General features: G+C 42.5%; 1 protein-coding gene across 5 annotated transcripts in view; it reads left to right on the top strand.

The window, feature by feature from the left end:
• DOCK2 (dedicator of cytokinesis 2) overlaps window positions 1–19,764 on the top strand; it is a 1,661,574-nt gene extending 1,641,810 nt beyond the window's left edge. For 2 of the 5 annotated variants that reach the window (XM_073649510.1, XM_073649507.1), the window contains one exon: window positions 19,007–19,764. In XM_073649510.1, coding sequence (XP_073505611.1) covers window positions 19,007–19,069 — 63 coding nt within the window. In that variant the 3' untranslated portion in view covers window positions 19,070–19,764. The remainder of the gene's footprint in view (window positions 1–19,006) is intronic. The other 3 variants (XM_073649509.1, XM_073649506.1, XM_073649508.1) reach the window with 2 other exon arrangements.
• The last annotated feature ends 227 nt before the right edge of the window (window positions 19,765–19,991 follow it).

Genomic DNA, 19,991 nt, shown 5'->3' with positions numbered 1-19,991 from the left:
TGTGTTCTTTAGCCCAAACAAGGCTCTTCTGTTTGTTGCCTGTCCTTAGCATTTTTTGGACTGACTGACCTTCATTTCTTAAAGTAATGATGGCCACTCGTTTTTCTTTACTTAGCTGCTTTTTTTTGCCATAATACAAATTCTAACAGCCTATTCAGCTGTGTATCCACCAGACTTCTGCACAACATAACTGATGGTCCCAACTCCATTTATAAAGCAAGAAATCCCACTTATTAAACCTGACATGGCACATCTGTGAAGTGAAAACCATTTGCGGTGACTACCTCTTGAAGCTCATCAAGAGAATGCCAAGAGTGTGCAAAGCAGTCATCAAAGCAAAAGGTGGCTACTTTGCAGAACCTAGAATATAAGACATATTTTCAGTTGTTTCACATTTTTTTGTTAAGTATATAATTCCACATGTGATAATTCATAGTTTTGATGCCTTCAGTGTGAATGTACAATTTTCATAGTCATGAAAATACAGAAAAATCTTTAAATGAGCAGGTGTGTCCAAACTTTTGGTCTGTACTGTACATAGATTGAAGTCTCTACGGACTAGGGGCAGTGCTGGCCCAGATCCAAGAAGGACAGAGGGTTTGCCTACTGAGACGCTGAGACGATTCAATATAGGTGGAGGAGGGGCTCCTCAGTTGGATTATGCTGTTATTGAACAGGACTTGTTGCTTGTAATTCTTATTCCCCACTGGCAATGGGTGCTTTTGTACTGTATATGAGTTATGTTATACCTAAGGAGAGATCTGGCCACCCACCCCCTGTGCTGACATCATGTGGGCCTGTCTCCAGCCTGTACATTTTTATTAAAAACACTAACTTCTGCGATAACTCATCGCTCGTTGATCACAGAAGTGTGCAAACGATGACATTTTTCCCCTTATGATTTTATCTTCAGTTAGAGACCACACATCGCATAGTCGCAATTTGCTATTCTGGTGCTTTTGCGCTAGAGCTCCCTGATTTTTCTTATAGCCCTTGAAAACTACATATACATTCCTTGGCTGATTTGTTCACTAAATATATGGGTCCCGTTACTGTCAGACGCATGGAAATCACAATATTTAATATTTCATTTCGGAGTCGGCGCGGCTGGAAATTTCTGTTAAACTCTCTTTGAAGCTTGGGAAAGCAACTTTCCCAGTTACACTCAAATTCGTGCAAGCCTGCCAGTAATTATCCCCTGTCTCTTCCAGGGACAAGATGCTTGCTTCTAAATGAAGTTATAACACTCCTTGGCTGGCATTTGTTTCTGTAAGCTATTTCTCAGGCGTGTACTAATTGGGGCTTTTGTGCTGAGCAGAAGGGGAATAAGGGAGGAGAGTGATCATCTATGTCAGGCAAATATGGAAGAACATTTTCCTGACAATATTTCCCTGACACCAAGCAATGCACCCAGAGACACAAATACTAAACTTGCACATTGCCAAATTGCTAGCATGGTCAAGGGGTACTTAAGTGACCATACGTGCATCCTTTCTGATGCTTTAGTTCCATTTCATTATTCGGTATCTAAGCTGAATACTTGGCCCGACCTCTCCTTATATGCCTCGGAGGTGCTGGCCTGCATGGCTGCTAGTTTGATTTCAGAGCGTGTTTTCAGTTCCGCTGGGGCAATCATCACTGATATGAGCATATGCCTCTCCACGGAAAATGCAGTCAGACTTACTCTGATTAAATTCAACAAGGACTGCATATCTCCACAGTTTGTAATCCCTCCAGATGACAGCAAGCCAACCTAAATTCACCAAAATTGCAGATTCATGGTACTGCTGTTAACGTCACCCCCTTCCCATAAAAACCCGTTTCCTTCCTTCGTCAACCATGAATCAGCCCTTAGGGCTAATTTCTACAAACCCTATGCACATTGTGCAGTGGACAAACCAGGACAGTATTCCTACTCCAGCCTAACTACTATTTGTGATTGAAGGCCCTTGGGATGGTGGCTTCCTGCGTCAACCATGACTCAGCCCATAGGGCTAAGTTTTACAAACCCTATGCACATTGTGCAGTGGACAAACCAGGACAATATTCCTACTCCAGCCTAACTACTATTTGTGATTGGAGGCCATTGGGATGGTGGCTTCCTGCGTCAACCATGACTCAGCCCATAGGGCTAATTTTTACAAACCCTATGCACATTGTGCAGTGGACAAAACAGGAAAGTATTCCTACTCCAGCCTAACTACTATTTGTGATTGGAGGCTCTTGGGATGGTGGCTTCCTGCGTCAACCATGACTCAGGCCATAGGGCTAATTTTTACAAACCCTATGCACATTGTGCAGTGGACAAATCTGGAATGTACAGTGGTCCTACCAAACTAATATTTGTCATTGGAGGCCCTTGTCACAGGTTGTGCCACATTGTGACCGAGATAGGGGATACATATTCAATAGAAATGTACTCTCAGTCACCCTATTTTGCAAAAAAACCTGCCTGGCTTGTGCCACATTGTGACTGAGATAGGGGATACATATTCAATAGAAATTTACACTGACTGTTGATGACCGACTGATGGCCCTCTGAAAACTTGAATTGAGGGCCACAACTAGTACTCCATCTTAGATAATGTTTGTCAAGGGAGGCCTTTGTCATCGAATCTTCCTGCACCTATGACACAGCCCTTAGGAGTAATTTTTGGAAATACGATGCACATTCTGCACTGGACCAAGTAGTACAGTATCAAGAAGTATCAAGTATCTTCCTATATAATCTGGAGAATATTGACAATCAAAATCTCTGAGCTATTTGGGGAAGCTTCTCCAACCAATCCTGGAGGGGGGCACCATATATCCTTTGTCCTTTGACTTGAACAAGTGATATATTTGAGCTCGTCATCCAGTTGACTAGTGCAGCTTTATTTTTCTGGTTCACAGAGTTCAGCCAAACCTCAGGATCGCAGGCCGCACTCACTGCTACCTTCTAGTACTCCATGTCTCTTGGCCTTTTTCTCTGTAGTCTCTGCCTTTAAATGAGTTAAATAATAGGGTGAGGGCCCTACAATATAAATAAATGAGGACAATCTCAAATGTACACAAGAGGCACCTCAAAAATTTCTAGAGGAGGGCACTTCAAAATGTATGTTACAGGGCCACATGAGGGCTCTCTCAAAACTCAGCTTTCCTGCCTACTGCAGGCCCTCTGAACATTTGAATTTAGGGCCACAGTAACACATGGTAGTGGAGGAGGAGGGTCCAGCCCAACGCTACAATGGGCACATTGTAAACTGCTATGGAATATGTATTCCACTATCTGAGTGTCAATGATGAAGGGACCGCCCAAATGTCACAGTAAAAAGTAACAGGTGTCCCTCCAAAACGCATGTTACAGAGCCACCTGAGGCCTCTCAGGTCAAGGATCAACATACCTACTGGTACGTTCTAGCTGTACTTGTAAAGTGTTAGGGAATAGAGAACTAAAAATGATGTATGACAGAGAGACCTACAAAATGTATAAGTCAGGACCCTCCCAATTGTAAAAGGCGAAAAAAAGCCACAACAGTATGTGTGAACAAACGCTAAAAGGGATTTTTGTTTTTTTTTCTGGTTTATTTAGCATTATATACAAGTGATTATGCAGGAAAAACTGTTTCTTAACCTTTTTGGCCTGTTAAATGTAATTTACAGTAGGTTAGGTTTGGTAGTTGTTCTTGTGTGTCTGTAAAAGTGGCGTAATACTGAGACAAACTTATTCCCAGAAACCATATGCGAGTCAGAAATGCATGCAGGCACATTCTCCAGGTTCTTCCTATTCTGTTACATCACTTTCCCATCCATTTCAGCCTTTTCCTCAGGCCCCCAGAACCCTTTGTAGGTTCCAGCAGAAAATTACTCGCATTTCCCATTGACTTACCTTGTACTCGCTATTCGGAATGAATTTACGATTATTACAAAGTAGTCGTTACGAGTATAGCGATTACGAATATTACGGTACTCACTCATCACTAATGCTAAGACAATGGGAGCTGCTCTGTATGAACAATGGCCTGTTATACAGGTGGATACAGTTGCCCAGAGAGTTCGAAGCTAGGTGGCAAGTGGTGTTCCCAAAAGGTATGATAGTGAAAGAGGCCCATGAGAGGGGCATGCACTTTTAAACTGAGAGGACCTTCCAATGGCTGCAGTGGCTTGTGTATTGGCTGCAATTACATCGGGTTATGGAAGAAGTTTATCATAAGTTTCAGCAGTGTAAATTGGCTAAGCCTCCAGAACAGAGGGCACCCACACATGTAATAAGGATGTCTGAGCCGCTGGAAGTTTTTTAATGGTGGACTACCTCAAGATTGGCCCATCCCATAATGGCTGTGATTTTTGCCTGGTGATGACAGACCATTTCACGAAGTTCGCAGTCGTCACCCCGACTCGAGAGCAGACGGCCGACTCAGCGGCCCAAGCTATCTGCCGAGAGTTCATCCAAGTGTATGGGTGCCCAAAGAGGATCCATTTGGATCAACGGGCCTGCTTCCAGGGGAAGTCCAGGAGGAATTATATTGACTACGGCATTAAGAAGTCTAGAACAATACCCTATCACACTCAGAGAAATGGGGTTTGCGAACTCTTCAACAGGACACTGCTACAAATGTTCAGGATGCTGAAAGATGATCGGAAAATGAGGTGGCCTGAGTTTGTTCCGGAGTGGGTGTACAACAACTGAGCTCATACCACAAGAGGGTACACGCCCTACATGTTGTTGTTTGGATGACCAAGACTGACCAAGAGAATAAGCCAGAGGTTGCGCCTGCGAGAGAAAAATTAGGAGGGCTCAAGTGCTCCTGAAAGAGTAAGTCAAGAAGGGCCCCGTAGAACTGAGAGCTCTGTACTTCCTGCTTTGTTAAGTAGGTGACATTTAAAATTTATAGTATATCTGATCATGTCGTCTGTCATGGGAATTTCCTGTGTAAATACTATAGAGAAAAAAGGCGTTTAGCAAATTGACCTTTCCCTCATCATCTTCCACATTTTCTCTAAGATTATTTTTGAGAGGGTCAAACACAGAGGGTCAAACACAACACTATCATTTTTGAGTTTCTGTAGTTGAAGAATATTTTTTAGACTATTTTTACTTTCTTTGGCAATGAGCCTTTTTGTCTCAATCTTTGCTGCCTTGATTTGCCTTTTTACACTTTTATTTTTTTCTCTAGAATTATTCAATGCTTTATCACTACTAACCTTCAATTCCCTAAATCTTTCTTTTTGTCATTTTTTGTGCCTCTCATAGCTCTATTTAGCCATAGTGGTTTCCTCCTATTTCTAGCTTGTATATATTGTGCACAGGTCTTATTCAGGACGTTTATAAAGAGTGTCCCATTTACTTTGTGTATTTTTATTTTCAAGGGCATTGTCTCAGTTTATGGCACTAGGATCATCTCTTAGCCACTGGAAATGAACCTCCCTAAAGTTTATTGTCCTTGTAGACCCTTTACTGTACATCTTATTATTATATTAATACATTATTATTATGATTATTATTATTATTATTATTATTATTATCCCTCTACTATACATCTTATACTTGAAAACAAATTACTTTGTAATTACTATTACCCAAGTGACCCCCAACCTGAATATTTGATTTTCTGTCTGGCCTATTGGTTAAAATTAGGGCTACAGGTTCCCTCCCTATTCTTGGGTCTTGCACCAGTTATGAAAGGTCATTGTCTTTTATTATTGTCAAAAAACTGTTTCCTTTGCTGGGCCTACAGATTTGTGTTCCCCAATTTATGTAAGGGTAGTTGAAGTCCCCCATAATAATGATTTCACCCTGATTTGTTGCCTCATGTATTTGCTTTATGAAGTATTTTTTCTGCTACTTCTATTTTACTTATAGATTTATAACAAACCCCTATCAATATTTTATTTCTCTTCTCCTTTTCTCCACCTATAGAGATTTGCCCTGTCTGTTACCCTAATAAAGGAATTCCCTACTACCAGCACCTGTCTGGCCTGCTCTGTGTTCATATTTTTCCCATTACTGGAGCAGACACTCCCCTGACTTTCAGAAGTGCTACAGACACCCCCTCAACAACCAACTTAGTCAATTTGTTGACGTGTGCATGAGCACGTCTAGCCTCCCTGACACTTCTACCCCAATTTCTGTCACCCAGCTATTTGCCTCACTGCCCTGCAGCTCCATGCTACCATCATCTCACACATCTATCCCAACAGTCACTTGCTCAGTGAGCCGTAAACTACTTTCCATATTGTCTATGGATCTCAGTGCTGCAAGTTCTTCATTTAGATACAGTATTGGGACTTCCAAATGTACAACTTGCACACATCACGCGCAGCAGTATCAGTTGTAATTGTTGTCCATAAATGGACAGATGATGTCATTGTTAAATCACATACAGTGGTATTCAACAATATTGCTATGTGACACACTTAATATTTATTATAAACCAGCAACAATGGAGCAAAAATATTTGCAGGACTCTGGTCCAGATGCTACATTGGTATCCATGCCTGTCCATCACAATACCATGCTACATTGTGCCGCTACGTAATAATGTTGCAGTGGCTTTCTAATCAGAAGAGGTGTCAGGGTGTCGCAGGTAGTAGGAGGTTTGCAGTGTTCTAGTCCGGTGACCCCAGATTACCAACAAGTAGTTTTGTATTTGTTCTTTGAACCATTATCTTGCTTAAGGATCAATTTTATATAATGCAAACCCAGTTTTCTTATACTTAGGAGCACATTGTTCTCTAAAGCTATCCAATAATCCAGGTCATTGTTCCTGTAACACATTCAAGACATTTAGGCTATGTGCCCATGATGCAGAAATGCTGCATATTTTTTCCGCTTCTCCCTGGCAGGAAAACTGCATGCGGTTTTTACATGTGTTTTTCCCGCCAGGTAGAAGCGTTTGTCAAGCGTTTTTGCATGCATTTCTGCATGCGGGTTATCAAGCGCTTTTCCAAGTGATTTTAGCATCACTTGGAAAAGTGCTTGACAGTTTGTTCACACTATATAAATCCATGCAACCGGCATGGATTTATAGTAGTGTGACCAAGTTAGTTAAAAAAAAGAATAAGAATGGTAAAAAATAAAAAAAAAAGATTATACTCACCTTCTGATGTCCTCCCGGTGTTTTCTCCGCCGCGTTCGGTCTCTTTCACTGCTCGCGGTGGTGTGAAGGACCTGCGGTGACGTCATTGAGTCATGTGACAGGTCACGTGACTCAATGACGTCATGGCACTTCCTTCACAACACCGCGACCCATGCAGCAGACCAGACGAAGGGGAGAAAACACTGGGAGGACATCGGAAGGTGAGTATAATCTTTATTTTTTATTTTAAATTCTTTTTTTTTGACAGTTTCTATGGTACGCAGGTCTGGATGAGAGTTTCTTCTTCTCCAGACCTGGGTACCATCCGCATATTGAACCGTGTGATATCCGCTTGTGCACATGTAGTGATGCTGATGTCACGCGGTCCAATGCAAGTCAATGGCGGCGATTACACTGCATGTCCGCAAAATTAATGGACATGCTGCAGATTTTTGAGCGCAGCATAAATGCTGCGGAAAAATCCACAGCATGGGCATTGACATTGCGGCTTGTCATTGGGGACCATGGGGGACGGATTACCAAGCATTTCCCAAGCGTTTACGCTGCGTAAATTCCGCAGCATAAACACTTGGAAAATGCTTAGTGGGCACGCAGCCTTAGTCCTAGAGGCAGCAAAGTAGTTTCAGAACATTATAGATTCTCTACTGTGTTTCAAGTGTGCATTTTTATTTATAGGCTTATTTTGTCACATGCATTAAGAACTCTACTTTGATTTTATCTGTCCATTGAATATTATCCTAGAAGGATTGTAGTTTGTTTAACTTTATGCCAAAGTTTATGTTATTTTATGCTTTTCTTTAAGCAATTGTGTCCTCTTTTGATTTCACATATAGAGCCCTGTTTTCTTTAATGAGTGGGATATGGTACTGGTTGAAACTATCATTGCAGATGTCTCCAGCTCAGCCTAAAGTTCTTTACCACATTTTAAACAAACTTTCATAGGATTCTCTCATCAAATTCCCTTTTTCACCATGTACTGAAAGATTGTTAACTGTTCTATGAGTAGGAGAATTCTTGGTGATATTTTAAATTGGTAAAGTTGGAATGACAAATTATTTTGGTGATAGTCTTGGGTCCTTCAGGGCTGTGGAGCACATAATCATTTCTTGGGCTGTCTGTGCGTGCCATGGATGCATTAAAGCCAGTTTTCCAGGGCATATAGCCAATTTTCCATGTTGACTGATGATCTGTGCAGCATTTTTAGATTGTAGCTAATGTTCCTTGCCTCATTCGTCCCCAAGATTTTAAAATCGTTGTATGCACACTGAACAAGAACCATAGAAAGCTCAGGAGCGAGTTGTCTCAGTAAATTAGATTGAAAATGATAGACAAACATATTAAATGTAAAAAGCTATAAGACCATCTCCAAACAGCTTGATATTCCTGTTACTACAGTTGCACATATTGTTCAGAAGTTTAAAGTCTATAAGACTGTAGCCAGCCTCTCTCAACATGGTTGCAAATTAAAGAGATAGATGATACAAATGGTAACCAAAGAGCGAAGAACAACTTCCAAAGAGATTAAAGGTGAACGCCAAAGTCATGGTACATTCATGCACCATCCAGCACTCTTGACCAAAGTGGACATTATGGAAGACAACTAGTGATGAGCGAGCACTAAAATGCTCGGGTACTCGTCGCTCAGGTCGAACAAATTGGAATACTCAGGTGCTCGACCTCAGCAATGAGTCAATGTAAGTCTATGGGAAACTCGAGCATTTTTCAGGCCGCTCCCCCCCGGCTGTCTGCAGAGGGCCTAAAATTTCCCAAATCGATGGGAACAGTGCTCAAATGGCATGGGAACAGCATGGGGAAGACCCCTGGAAGCGTTTCTGACTCCCAGGTCACTGCTGTCAATAATGTTGTCAGAGGTATTACGCCACTTTTACGGACTCACAATAAAACATACTAAAACGAAACCAAAATGGATTTTCCTGGGAAATATGTTAATGGACATCCTTTCCAGGGTAATGAATTGTATATAAGGCAAAATAAATAACCAAAAACAAAAATACTCCTCCACACCTTGGGTTATGTTCACACATAGCGTTTTGATGCGTTTTTGCACTTTTGCATTGCTTTCAACCGTGACCAATGCATTCATCGGGAAATGTCATATTAACATTTTACAACCTTATCTGGCCATGTGGTGTGTGAGACATGATCAGACTCATCCTGTTTCATTTATGAAGGAGGGAGTCTGAAAGTCAAAAAGCCTATTTTTATACGACCATCAGGCAGCCTTTACTATTCTTAAAGGGCCAGCAGTCGGCCCTCGCTATTCTTAGAGAGCCATCAGCCGGCTATGCTTTGATGTTCCTATCACTAAAGATTAGGTCTCCTATACTGTTATTGCATATGCAGTGAGTGGCAGGTCTGCCCAAAATTTGGACGCACCCCAATACCCCTTTGAAGAGACTTAAAGGATAGCCTCCTGAAAACAATGTTCCCATTATTAGGAAGTGGGTCTCCCATACTGTTTGCCTATGCAGTGAATGCAAGGGCTGCCAAAAATATGGACCTACTCCAATGCCCCTTGGAAGATACATAGAGGAGGGCCTCCTGAAAACAATGTTCCCATTATTAGGAAGTGGGTTTCACATTGTGCTTGCCTATGCAGTGAATGCAAGAGTTGAGAAAAATTGGGAGGCACTCCAATGCCCCTTGGGAGAGACATAGAGGGCCTTATGAAAAAATGTTCCCATTATTAGGAAATGGGTCTCCCATAGTGTTGGCCTATGCAGTGAATGAAAGAGTTGCCAAAAATTGGGAGTCACTCCAATGCCCCTTGGAAGAGACATAGAGGGCCTCATGAAAAATGTTCCCATTATTAGGAAATGGGTCTCCCATAGTGTTGGACTATGCAGTGAATACAAGGGTTGCCAAAAATTTAGATGCACTCCAATGCCCCTTGGAAGAGATGTAGAGGTCAGGGGGCCTCCTGAATACAATGTTCCCATTATTAGGAAGTGTGTTTCCCATTGTGTTTGCCTATGCAGTGAATGCAAGGGTTGCCAAAAATTCGGAAGCACTCCAATGCCCCTTGGAAGAGACGTTGAGGAGGACCTCATAAAAAAATGTTCCCATTAGAAAGGAGCGGGTCTCCTATACTTGTAATGCCCATGCACTAAGTGTATGGGCTGACAAACATTTACCCCTGAGGGGTATACATGAACATACTGTATAAAAACATTTTTTTACGGGCATCATAAACACCCTTTAAAAAAATTATCTGGGTGTTGCATCATGAGGACGAGGAGAATGAGGAAGACAAAAGCAAATAGCCAAAATCAGGAAGCATATACCCATGTGTGGGTGTGAAAAGGTGCATGGGAATATACCTCCCAAAAAAAGACACTGGATTTGCATTTATGTTACACTGCTATCATTCAGTGGTGTTGAGAAGTCTGGCCCAATCCATCCCTTGTTCATTTTTATAAGAGTCAGCCTGTCAGCATTTTCATTTGACAGGCGGATGCACTTATCAGTTATAATTCCAACAGCGGCACTGAAAATACGCTCTGATAAAACGCTAGCGGCAGGGCAGGCCAGGACCTCCAAGGCGTAGAGTGCCAGTTCATTCCACGTATCCAGCTTGGATACCCAATAATTGTAAAGCACAGAGGAATCACGGGGGATGTTGATACAGTCGGCAAGGTACTCCCTCAGCATCTTCCCAAACTTTGCACTCCTTCTGAGAGTACCCTGCACCTCAGGGCCTGTGCGATGGGAGGGGCTGAGAAAATTCTCCCAGAACTTAGACAGTGTTCTGCCTCTGCAGTATTGGAGTTGTGTCTCTCTTGACCTCTGCTGCCAGTGTTTTCAGATGGGAATTTTTTTAATAGTTCCGCAACAAGGGCCTTCTGGTACTGCACCATTTTTGTAGACCTGTCCGCCTCAGGAATAAGAGAGATAAAGTTCTCCTTGTGGCGTGGGTCTAGCAGTATCACCAACCAATAATGACTTTCACCCGAAATTTTGAGAACGCGAGGGTCATGGGAAAGGCAGCGTAACATAAACTCAGCCATGCGTGCCAGACTGCTAACAGGCAAGACTTCCATGTCCTCACCAAGAGGACGAGTGACCATGCTCTACTCCTCCTTCTCCTCTCTGTCCTCAGGCCATCCACGCTGAACAGATGGTATGACAGTTGTACAGGTAGTACCATCTATAGCGCATGAAACTAGCTCCTGTTCTTCCTCCTCCTCCTCTTCCTCATTGTCACCCAATCCACGTTGGGATGAGATGAGGCTGGGCTGTGTGTAATCACCCTGTATGGCTCCTTGCTCCATCTCATTGTGTTCCGCCTGCAATGCTACCTCTTTGAATGTGAGCAGAGAGCATTTCAGAAGACAGAGAAGCGAGATGTTGACTCTAATTATGGCGTCTTCTCCGCTCACCATCTTGGTGGAGTCCTCAAAGTTTTGGAGGATGGTATATATGTCTGATATCCATGTCCACTCCTGAGGTCTTATGCGTGTAGTCTGAATTGAATACCGACGGACTTGTTGATGCTGGTACTCAACAACTGCCCTATTCTGCTCCCAAATCCTCCCAACATCTGCAGTGTAGAGTTCCAACATGTGGGGACATCACACATCAGTTTGTGAGCTGAAAGCTGCAAATGCTGTTGAAACACGACAAGGGCAGCGGAAGCTGTAAGTGACTTTCTAAAATGGACACACAGGCAACGTACTTTAAATAGCAGATCCGCCAGCTCTGGGTAGGATTTGAGGAACTACTGAACCACGAGGTTAAGCATATGGGCTAGGCATGGTACGTGTGTGAGCTCGCCTCGCCTCAGAGCTGCCACCAGATTCCTGCCATTGTCACACACGAACATGCCTGGCTGTAGGTTCAGCAGTGTGAGCCACAGATCTGCCTGCTCTTTCAGAGCTGTCCACTACTCTTCAGCATTGTGTGGTTATTCACCTAAGCATATTAGCTTCAGCACAGCCTGTTGCCGCTTGGCCGAGGCAGTACTGCAGTGCTTGCAGCTTGTGACTGATGTGGTTATTTTGGAGATGGAGGCTGAAGAGGAGATGGAGGCTGAAGAGGAGGAGGAAGCTGAGGAGGATGAGGTGCAGGAGCTGTAGACTGTGAGGGCAACCCTGATTGACCTAAGGCCCGCAATCCTTGGCGTCGGGAGAACGTGTTCCGTCCCAAGGTCAGTGTGCCATCAGCGAGATGTACCATCCCTACCCACAAGCACTTGTCCACATGTCCGTGGTTAGGTGGACTTTCCCAGTAACTGTGTTATTGAGGGCACGGCTAATGTTTTGGGACACGTGCTTTTGTAATGCGGGGATGGCACACCAGGAGAAATAGTGGCGGCTGGGGACCGAGTACAGAGGGACGGCCGCCGCCATCAGGTTGCGGAATGCTTCCGTCTCCAGGAGCCTAAAAGGCAACATTTCGAGTGCAAGCAGTTGCGAAATGTGGGAATTTAGTAGTGTGGCCTGTGGAACGTTGGCTGCTTATATTTGCGCTTGCATTCCAAGGACTGGGGTATGAACAACTGAACGCTGGGACAAGGACTTGGACGTGCTTCGTGATGCTGCTACTTGAGAGTGTGCAATGACAGGTGCAGGGCAGGGGGCATCTTCGCATGCACCATGGACATGGGATTGGCTTGCATGCACAACAGCAGAAGAAGCAGTGGTGCCACCCGCAAACACTTCCAGGACCCTGGGGTTCGGCCTACAAAGTCGGGTGATTTGCTGCCATGTGCCTGATCATGCTGGTGGTGGTCAGGCTGGTAGTTTTGCCACCCCTGCTGATGAAGGCTAGGCTGATGGTGCAAATGGCCTTTTTGGGGTTATCGGCAGAGTCTTTAAAAAAACAACCAGACTCGGGAAGACCTAACAGTTGTACTGGCAACTTCCTTCGTGTTGGTGTTACGGGGAATGGTTGCCTGCCTTCTGTCTGCGGCCACCACACTGCTTCTTCCTCCCTGTTGGGGTGCTCTGCCTCCCATCCCCTGTGTGCTGCTGTCCTCGCTCTGCATGTCCTCCTGCCAGGTTTTTTCAGTTATTATATCATCCACCACCTCATCTTCCACTTCCGCACCCTGTTCCTCCTACTGACTTTCTGGAAATTGTGTCTCATCATTGTCCACCTCTTGTGACACTTTCCCACCGTTGCCTTTGTGTGACTGTGGCTGCTCAAATATTTGGTTATCGCTACATGCGATCTCCTCTTGCCCCTCTTCAAGTGGACCGGGCGAGAGGCCTGAATCTATAAATAGAAAAGTGAACAGCTTTTCAGAGTGTCCAAGTGTGGGATTAGTTGTTTCTGGGCACTTGCATGGTGGAAGGAAGGAGGAGGTTAACGGTGAGGAATGTGCGGTCCAGACTCATGGCTACTGAGACTTGACCGTGTGGAAGACAGGGTGGTGGTAGCTAAGAGACTGGAAGTATTATCTGCTATCCAACCAATTACCTTTTCACACTTCTCTGTGTTCAATAGTGGTGTTCTGCGGTCCCCTATTAATTGGGACAGGAAGGTCGAGCGAGAAGATGTGGGTGTTTGTTGTGGCACCATTTCAGCTTGCCCACTGACTCGGCCTCTGCATGCACCATCACCATCACGTCCACTTCCCCGTCACTTGCCACGTGCCTTGCCCATTTTAAATGGAGAACAATATCTTCCACTCTCACTACAAGTGGCTGAATTTGGAGCGAACTTATATGTGATCCGTGTGACAGACAAACCACAGTTTTAAATAGCTGGCCTGTAGGTAACTAATTTGAACAGCAAACTGGTGTCAATAGCTTCACTGACACACTGAAACAAATTTTTAATGGAGGTCAGAAATGGCAGTATTTCCAGAAAACTTATATGTGATCCGTGTGATGGAGAAAACACAGTTTTAAATACCTGGCCTATAGGTAACTGTTTTGAACAGCAAAAACCGGTGTCAATTGCCTCGCTGACACACTGAAGCAAAATTTCAATGGAGGCCAGAAATGGCAATATTTTCAGCACAATTATATGTTATCCGTGTGACGGACTAACCACAGTTTTAAATAGCTGGATTTTTAGCGCTGTAATATGGAAAGGACCTGGCTGTATTCTGCAGAGTCAACAAGGAAATGGTGCAGAAAAACAGTGTTCTCTGGATTTCTTTTTAAGCAAAGAATGAGGATTAAGATCCAAAAAAATTATTCCTGGCCCCTGAGACTTGGGCCTATGTCTAGAAATATATAACAACAGCAGCAGCAAACAAAACGAATGGAGTCTCTTGTGCTATATACACTGCAGTCTGCTATATACACTGCCTGCCTGCCTATATACACTGCCTGCCTGATATCCCTGCAGATAGATTCGTCCTCAGAAGGACTGTTTGTTGAGATGGATATGTGTAATATACTTCTGTTCTATCTACACTACCTAATAAACAAGCAAATCTCTCGCTAGCTCAGCAGCACCTATCCCTACACTGTCGGATTCCGGAGTGGCTGTGACGAGCATGGCGGCACCAGGTCTGATATAGACCTGATGACGCTGTGCGGCCAGCCAATCACTGTAATGGCACAACCAACATGGCTACGGCATTACCGTGAGTGGCAGACAATCCCTGCATGTTCATTGGCTCTGTAAAGAGCGCCAAACATGCAGGGAGGGGACCCGAGCTCCTGCTGAGCAGTCCCGGAAATACTCGGCGAGCGCCGAGCATCTCGAGCAGTGAGATGCTCGGGCAAGCACAAAGTAGTAGCAAGCATGCTTGCTCATCACTAAAGACAACCAAAGAAGAATCTACTTTATAAAACAAATCATAAAAAAGCGAGACTGGAGTTGCCAAAATACATATTGACAAGACAAAAAACTTCAGGGAGAAAGTCCTTTTTTATAAACTGGATATTTTTGGCAACTCAAATCATCTATATGCTCACAGATGCAAAACTGAAACATACAAAGGATACAATTGTACCCATTGTAAAAGAAGGAAGCGACTTGGGTATGTTTTGGGGCTGCTTTGTTGCATTACGCAAAGGGTGTCTTGAATTTTTTGTAAGGAACAATTAAATCTCAAGGCTATCAAGACATTCTGAAGTGAAATGTATTGCTTAGTGTCAGAAAGCTTGGTCTGTCTCGCAAGTCATGGGTTATCCAACAGGATAATGACCCAAAACACACTGCTAAAATCATCCAAAAATGTTTAAGAGCAAAGTACTGGACTATTCTGAAGTGGCTTCTATGAGCCCTGATTTGAGTCCTATTGAACATCTGTGCAGGGAGCTGAAGCATGGAGTCACCCTTCACATATGAGTTACCTGGAGCAGTTTGCTCATAAGGAGTGGGCCAAATACCTGTGGACAGGTACAAACGTCCTATTGAGAGTTTACAGAAGTAGTTTGCAGCGATTGCCTTAAAAGAATGTGCAGCAAAATATTAAGTTAAGTTTACCATCATTTTTGTCAGGCCATTTTCAATGGTTTGTTTTTTGCTTTAGTTTTTTTTCTGTTGAATCACAATTCAAAAGCAATGTGTGAATAACATTAGTTGATATTAGTTAGGCTAAGTGCCCACGATGCAGAAATTCTCCGGATTTTTCCTGAGCGTTTCTGAATCTCCCTGGCAGAAAAAACGCATGCGGATTGTACATTGGTTTTTCCTGTCAGGGACATGTGGATGTGAAGCGTTTTTCACATGCATTTCCGCATGCGGGTGTCAAGCGCTTTCCAAACCATTTTAGCATCACTTGGAAAGTGCTTGACAACTTGGTCACACTATATAAATCCATGCAGCCGGCGTGGATTTATATAGTGTAACCAAGTTAATAGTTGAAAAAAAGATTAAAAATGGCAAAAAATAAAAAAACATTATGCTCACCTTCTCATGGCCCCCGGTGTTTTCTCCGCTTCGTCTGGTCTGTTGTATGGGTTGCGGTGGTGTTAAAGGACCTTCCATGACGTCATTTAGTCATGGGACCCGCCCCATGACTAAATGATGTCATAGCAGGTCCTTTTAGACCATCGCGAGCCATACAAGAGACCGGACGCAGCGGAGAAAAGACTGGGGGCCATCAGAAGGTAAGTATAATGTATTTTTTTATTTTAATTCTTTTTTTTTACAGGTACCATGGTACTTGGGACTGGAGGAGAGTCTCCTCTTCTCCAGACTCAGGTACCATCCGCACATTGAATCGCTTAATATCCGCATGTGCACATGTAGTCATGCGGATAGTAAGCGATTCAATGCAAGTCAATGTCGGCAAAAATGCCGCGATTACGCAAAATAATTGGTAGTGCTGCGGATTTTTTCTGCAATGATAATCCGCAGCGGAAATTTCCGCAGCATGTGCACAGCACATGCGGATTATCATTGAGGAACATTGCAGACCTTCTACCAAGCGTTTTTTAAGCGTTTATGCAGTGGAATTGCCACTGCGGAAACGCTTAAAAAACACATAGCACAGCCTTAGTTGATATTCAGTAAATTTAACACCTTAAGGACCGAGACACTTTGTAGGTTAATGACTAGTCTAAATTTAGAATTCTGACCATTTGACATTTTACTTCATGATAATGGAAATAATTTTCAATATGACTTGAGTTTATCGCGGCGCTATTGTAAATGCAATGTTTTCAAATAAATACAGTAGAGAAAATTTACTTTGTGTTTCGGAGATGAAGAGTTTCCAAATTCAGAGTCCATATACAGAGCCCCTACATGCTAGAAGAGCAGAATTCCTCTTCAAGTAACCCCATGTTGGAAATGATACCCCTGCCAAACATGTGGTCACTAAATGTGGTTTAGGCAAACTATGGCTCAGAAGGGAGGGTGGCATTTGGATTTGGGAGTGCAGAATTCACTGAATTTCTTTTGGGGGGCAAGGGCCATTTCACTTTTCCAGAGCCTTTGTGCTACCAATAATGTGAAATCCCCCTATATTTCTGTTAATAGATGATGGATCTGAATGGGGGGCTTTTTTGTGGACTGAGTTGAAGCTTTTATTGGGAACATTTTACATAACATTTGGGATCTCATTTATCCTGTTCTCTACGCTGAGCACTATCGGGGTTTCCATCTAAATCTCTGCGTGACGTGATTCAGATGAAACCCCGAGGGATCCATTCACTATAATGAGGCAGCAAAGTTATTCTAGGCTTCATCTGGCCTCTGTTTATCGGTGTCCTTCTTTTCACAAGTGCACAAAACTGTGGCAGACCGGGCTTTTATGCACGGCTAAAAAGACAGACACCGCCGGATCACAGGCCAGATGGCGTCCACAGTGTCTCCTTCTGCCTCATTACAAGGAATGTTCTGCCGGAGTTCTGTCTGAATCAAGTATTTCAGAGTTTTACATGAAAACCTCAGTGTAAGCGCCTAGCACAGAGAGCAGGATAAATGTGGGCCGAGCCTTAATGCGATCTTTGGGAGGCAGAATGAACAAATCAGCAGCAGGTGAAGAATTGGTTTTATTTATTTTTTATGCCGTTGCTCTTGCGGTATGAATGGTTAGACGAGTTTATTTTCGGGTCGGTGCGATTACAGCGACATCAGATTTATATTGGGTTTTTATGTTTGGCAGCTGTTACACACTAAAAGATGCGTTTTATTGCAAAAACCATCACCATTTTTTGAGATCTATAATTTTTCCATAGTTTGAAATCTATAATTTTTCCATATTTCTGCTATCAGAGTCATGTAAGGTTTTGTTTTTTGCGCGTCAAGTAGACATTTTTATTGGAACTATTTTCGGTCACATAACATTTTTTGATCGCTTTCTATTCTGATTTTTGTGGAGTCAGAATGAACAAAAAGCAACAATTCAGGAATTGTTTTGTGGTTTTTTTTTTATGCCCCTCCGCGTGTGGTAAAATTGATAAGGCAGCTTTATTCTTCGGGTCAGAACATTTACAACGATACTACATTTATATCTTTTTTTCTATGTTTTGGCGCTTTTACACAATAAAAACTTTTTTAGAAAACATAAATTATTTTTACATTGCTTTATTCTGAGAGCTATAACTTTTTTATTTTTCCGCTGATGGAACTGTATGGCAGCTTTTTTTTTTGCGGGACAAGATGATGTTTTCAGCGGTACCATTTTCATTTATATTCGTCTTTTTTATCGCGTTTTATTCTACGTTTTTTCAGCGGTATGATGATAAACCATAGTTTGCTATGGTTTTTTTATGGCATTCACTGAAGGAGTTAACTAGTTGAGCCTTTTATAGATCAGGTTGTTCTGAATGCGGCGATACCAAATATGTGTACTTTTTATTTTATTTTTATTTTTACATAAAAATGTGTAATATTTTTTATTAGTTTTAAATATTTTTGTTAAAATATTTTTACAATTTTTATTTTTACTATTTTTAAACTTTTTTACTTAGTCCCTTTGTGGGACTTTCACTTTTTTCGCAGGTATAATGCATTGCAATGCACTAGATTACAATGCATTATACCTGTGCAGAATACTTCTGAGACCATGTGAGCACTGCTCCTGGCTGTTAGTGCAGGAGCTCAGCCACTGGCAGTGCTGAGCTCCTGCTCTGATTGGACTGGGGATGCTGATATTTCAGCATCTCCTGCGTGATCATACTGTGATTGTTCAATCAGATTGACTGACCGATCACAGCGATTTGTGTGAGGGACCGTCGGCATGGGTGCCTGCACCCCTTCTCATGCTGCTCTGTTGGCACAAAACTGTCATTGCGTGTTTATACTCAGTGACAGTTCAAAGACATGACGGTCATAGCACGGCAAGGAGCAGAAACTAGCACCCTGCCATGACAGGCTATGTCCGTCATTGAACCTTATGGGGTTAAATTGAAAATTAATTTGGCCAGTTTTAAGTTATTTCATAACCATTGTTAGAAATTAGATATGTTTTTTTTTCTTGAGGCACGTATTACGCATAAGAATACATTTTGTATAATTAAACATTTTATATTTTTTTTATTATTTCTTCGCAGCGCTCCACTAAGGTCACTGATGATGGGAAGCAGACCATGAACCAGCAAGATGAGACACTGTAGGTGAACTTGTCACTATTCCCTTTAAGATCACAATAATCTGAATGGTGACCAAGTTTCCATGTACAGTTGAAACCAAAAGTTTACATACACTATATGAAGAGACACATCTGCATGTTTTTCTCAATATCTGACTTGAAATCAGAATAAACCTTTCCCGTTTTAAGTCAATTATGATTACCATAATTTTTAATATTTGCCAAATGCCAGAATAATGAGAGAGAATGTTTTAAAGCATTTTTAGTACTTACTGCAGAGTTACTGCACCTGTGGGTGCAGTTTAAGTGTAAAAAAAAAAAAAAATAACCTCTGCTTTACTTACATTTCTTGGGGTTTCTCTGCCAGCACCCAGATCTCAGTTGTATGGCTTCAATAGTGACGTCACATCGAACAGCCTTGTTGCCAATCACTGAGTTCAACGGCACTGCCGAATCATGCAGTAGCATGCTGAAAGAGGAAAACCTCTTAAAGCTATTGCTTAAGGTAATAATAAACTCTTGTGAGCTTACTTCACCATTTCATGTTTCTAATATTCAATGAAAAAAACGCCCTTTTTTGCTGCTTGAACCTGCTTGCTTAAAAATAAAAGTTATTGCATTTAGCATATGTCTGTCTCATCCTGTGTCTGTTTTCATGAAAATACTAGGGTGGTTTCACACAAAGTTGTTTGTTGGACAATTTCCAGCCAGAAGTGGATTGAGCTTTATTAATAGGCTGTTTTGAATTTACATCACCATATTATAGTTAAAATTTACACTGAAAAGTCATAAAGGCTTCTCTCAGATGTCAATAAAGGTGATTTTGCTCATCACTGATAAGTGGGAAGTGAGCCCACATTATAGAGAGACCACATTTGGAGTTGAAATGTTGTGTTTGGTTCTATAACTAAAAAAAATATCAAAATATAGCAAGACTAGCTATAAAA

This window comes from Phyllobates terribilis, unplaced genomic scaffold (genome assembly GCF_046119375.1).
Source record: "Phyllobates terribilis strain yellow unplaced genomic scaffold, ASM4611937v1 Scaffold_10__3_contigs__length_209671492, whole genome shotgun sequence".
In the NCBI taxonomy this organism is placed as follows: Eukaryota; Metazoa; Chordata; class Amphibia; order Anura; family Dendrobatidae; genus Phyllobates; species Phyllobates terribilis.
The sequence above is the reverse complement of the archived record's forward strand: the minus strand, read 5'-3'. Positions and strand labels throughout refer to the sequence as shown.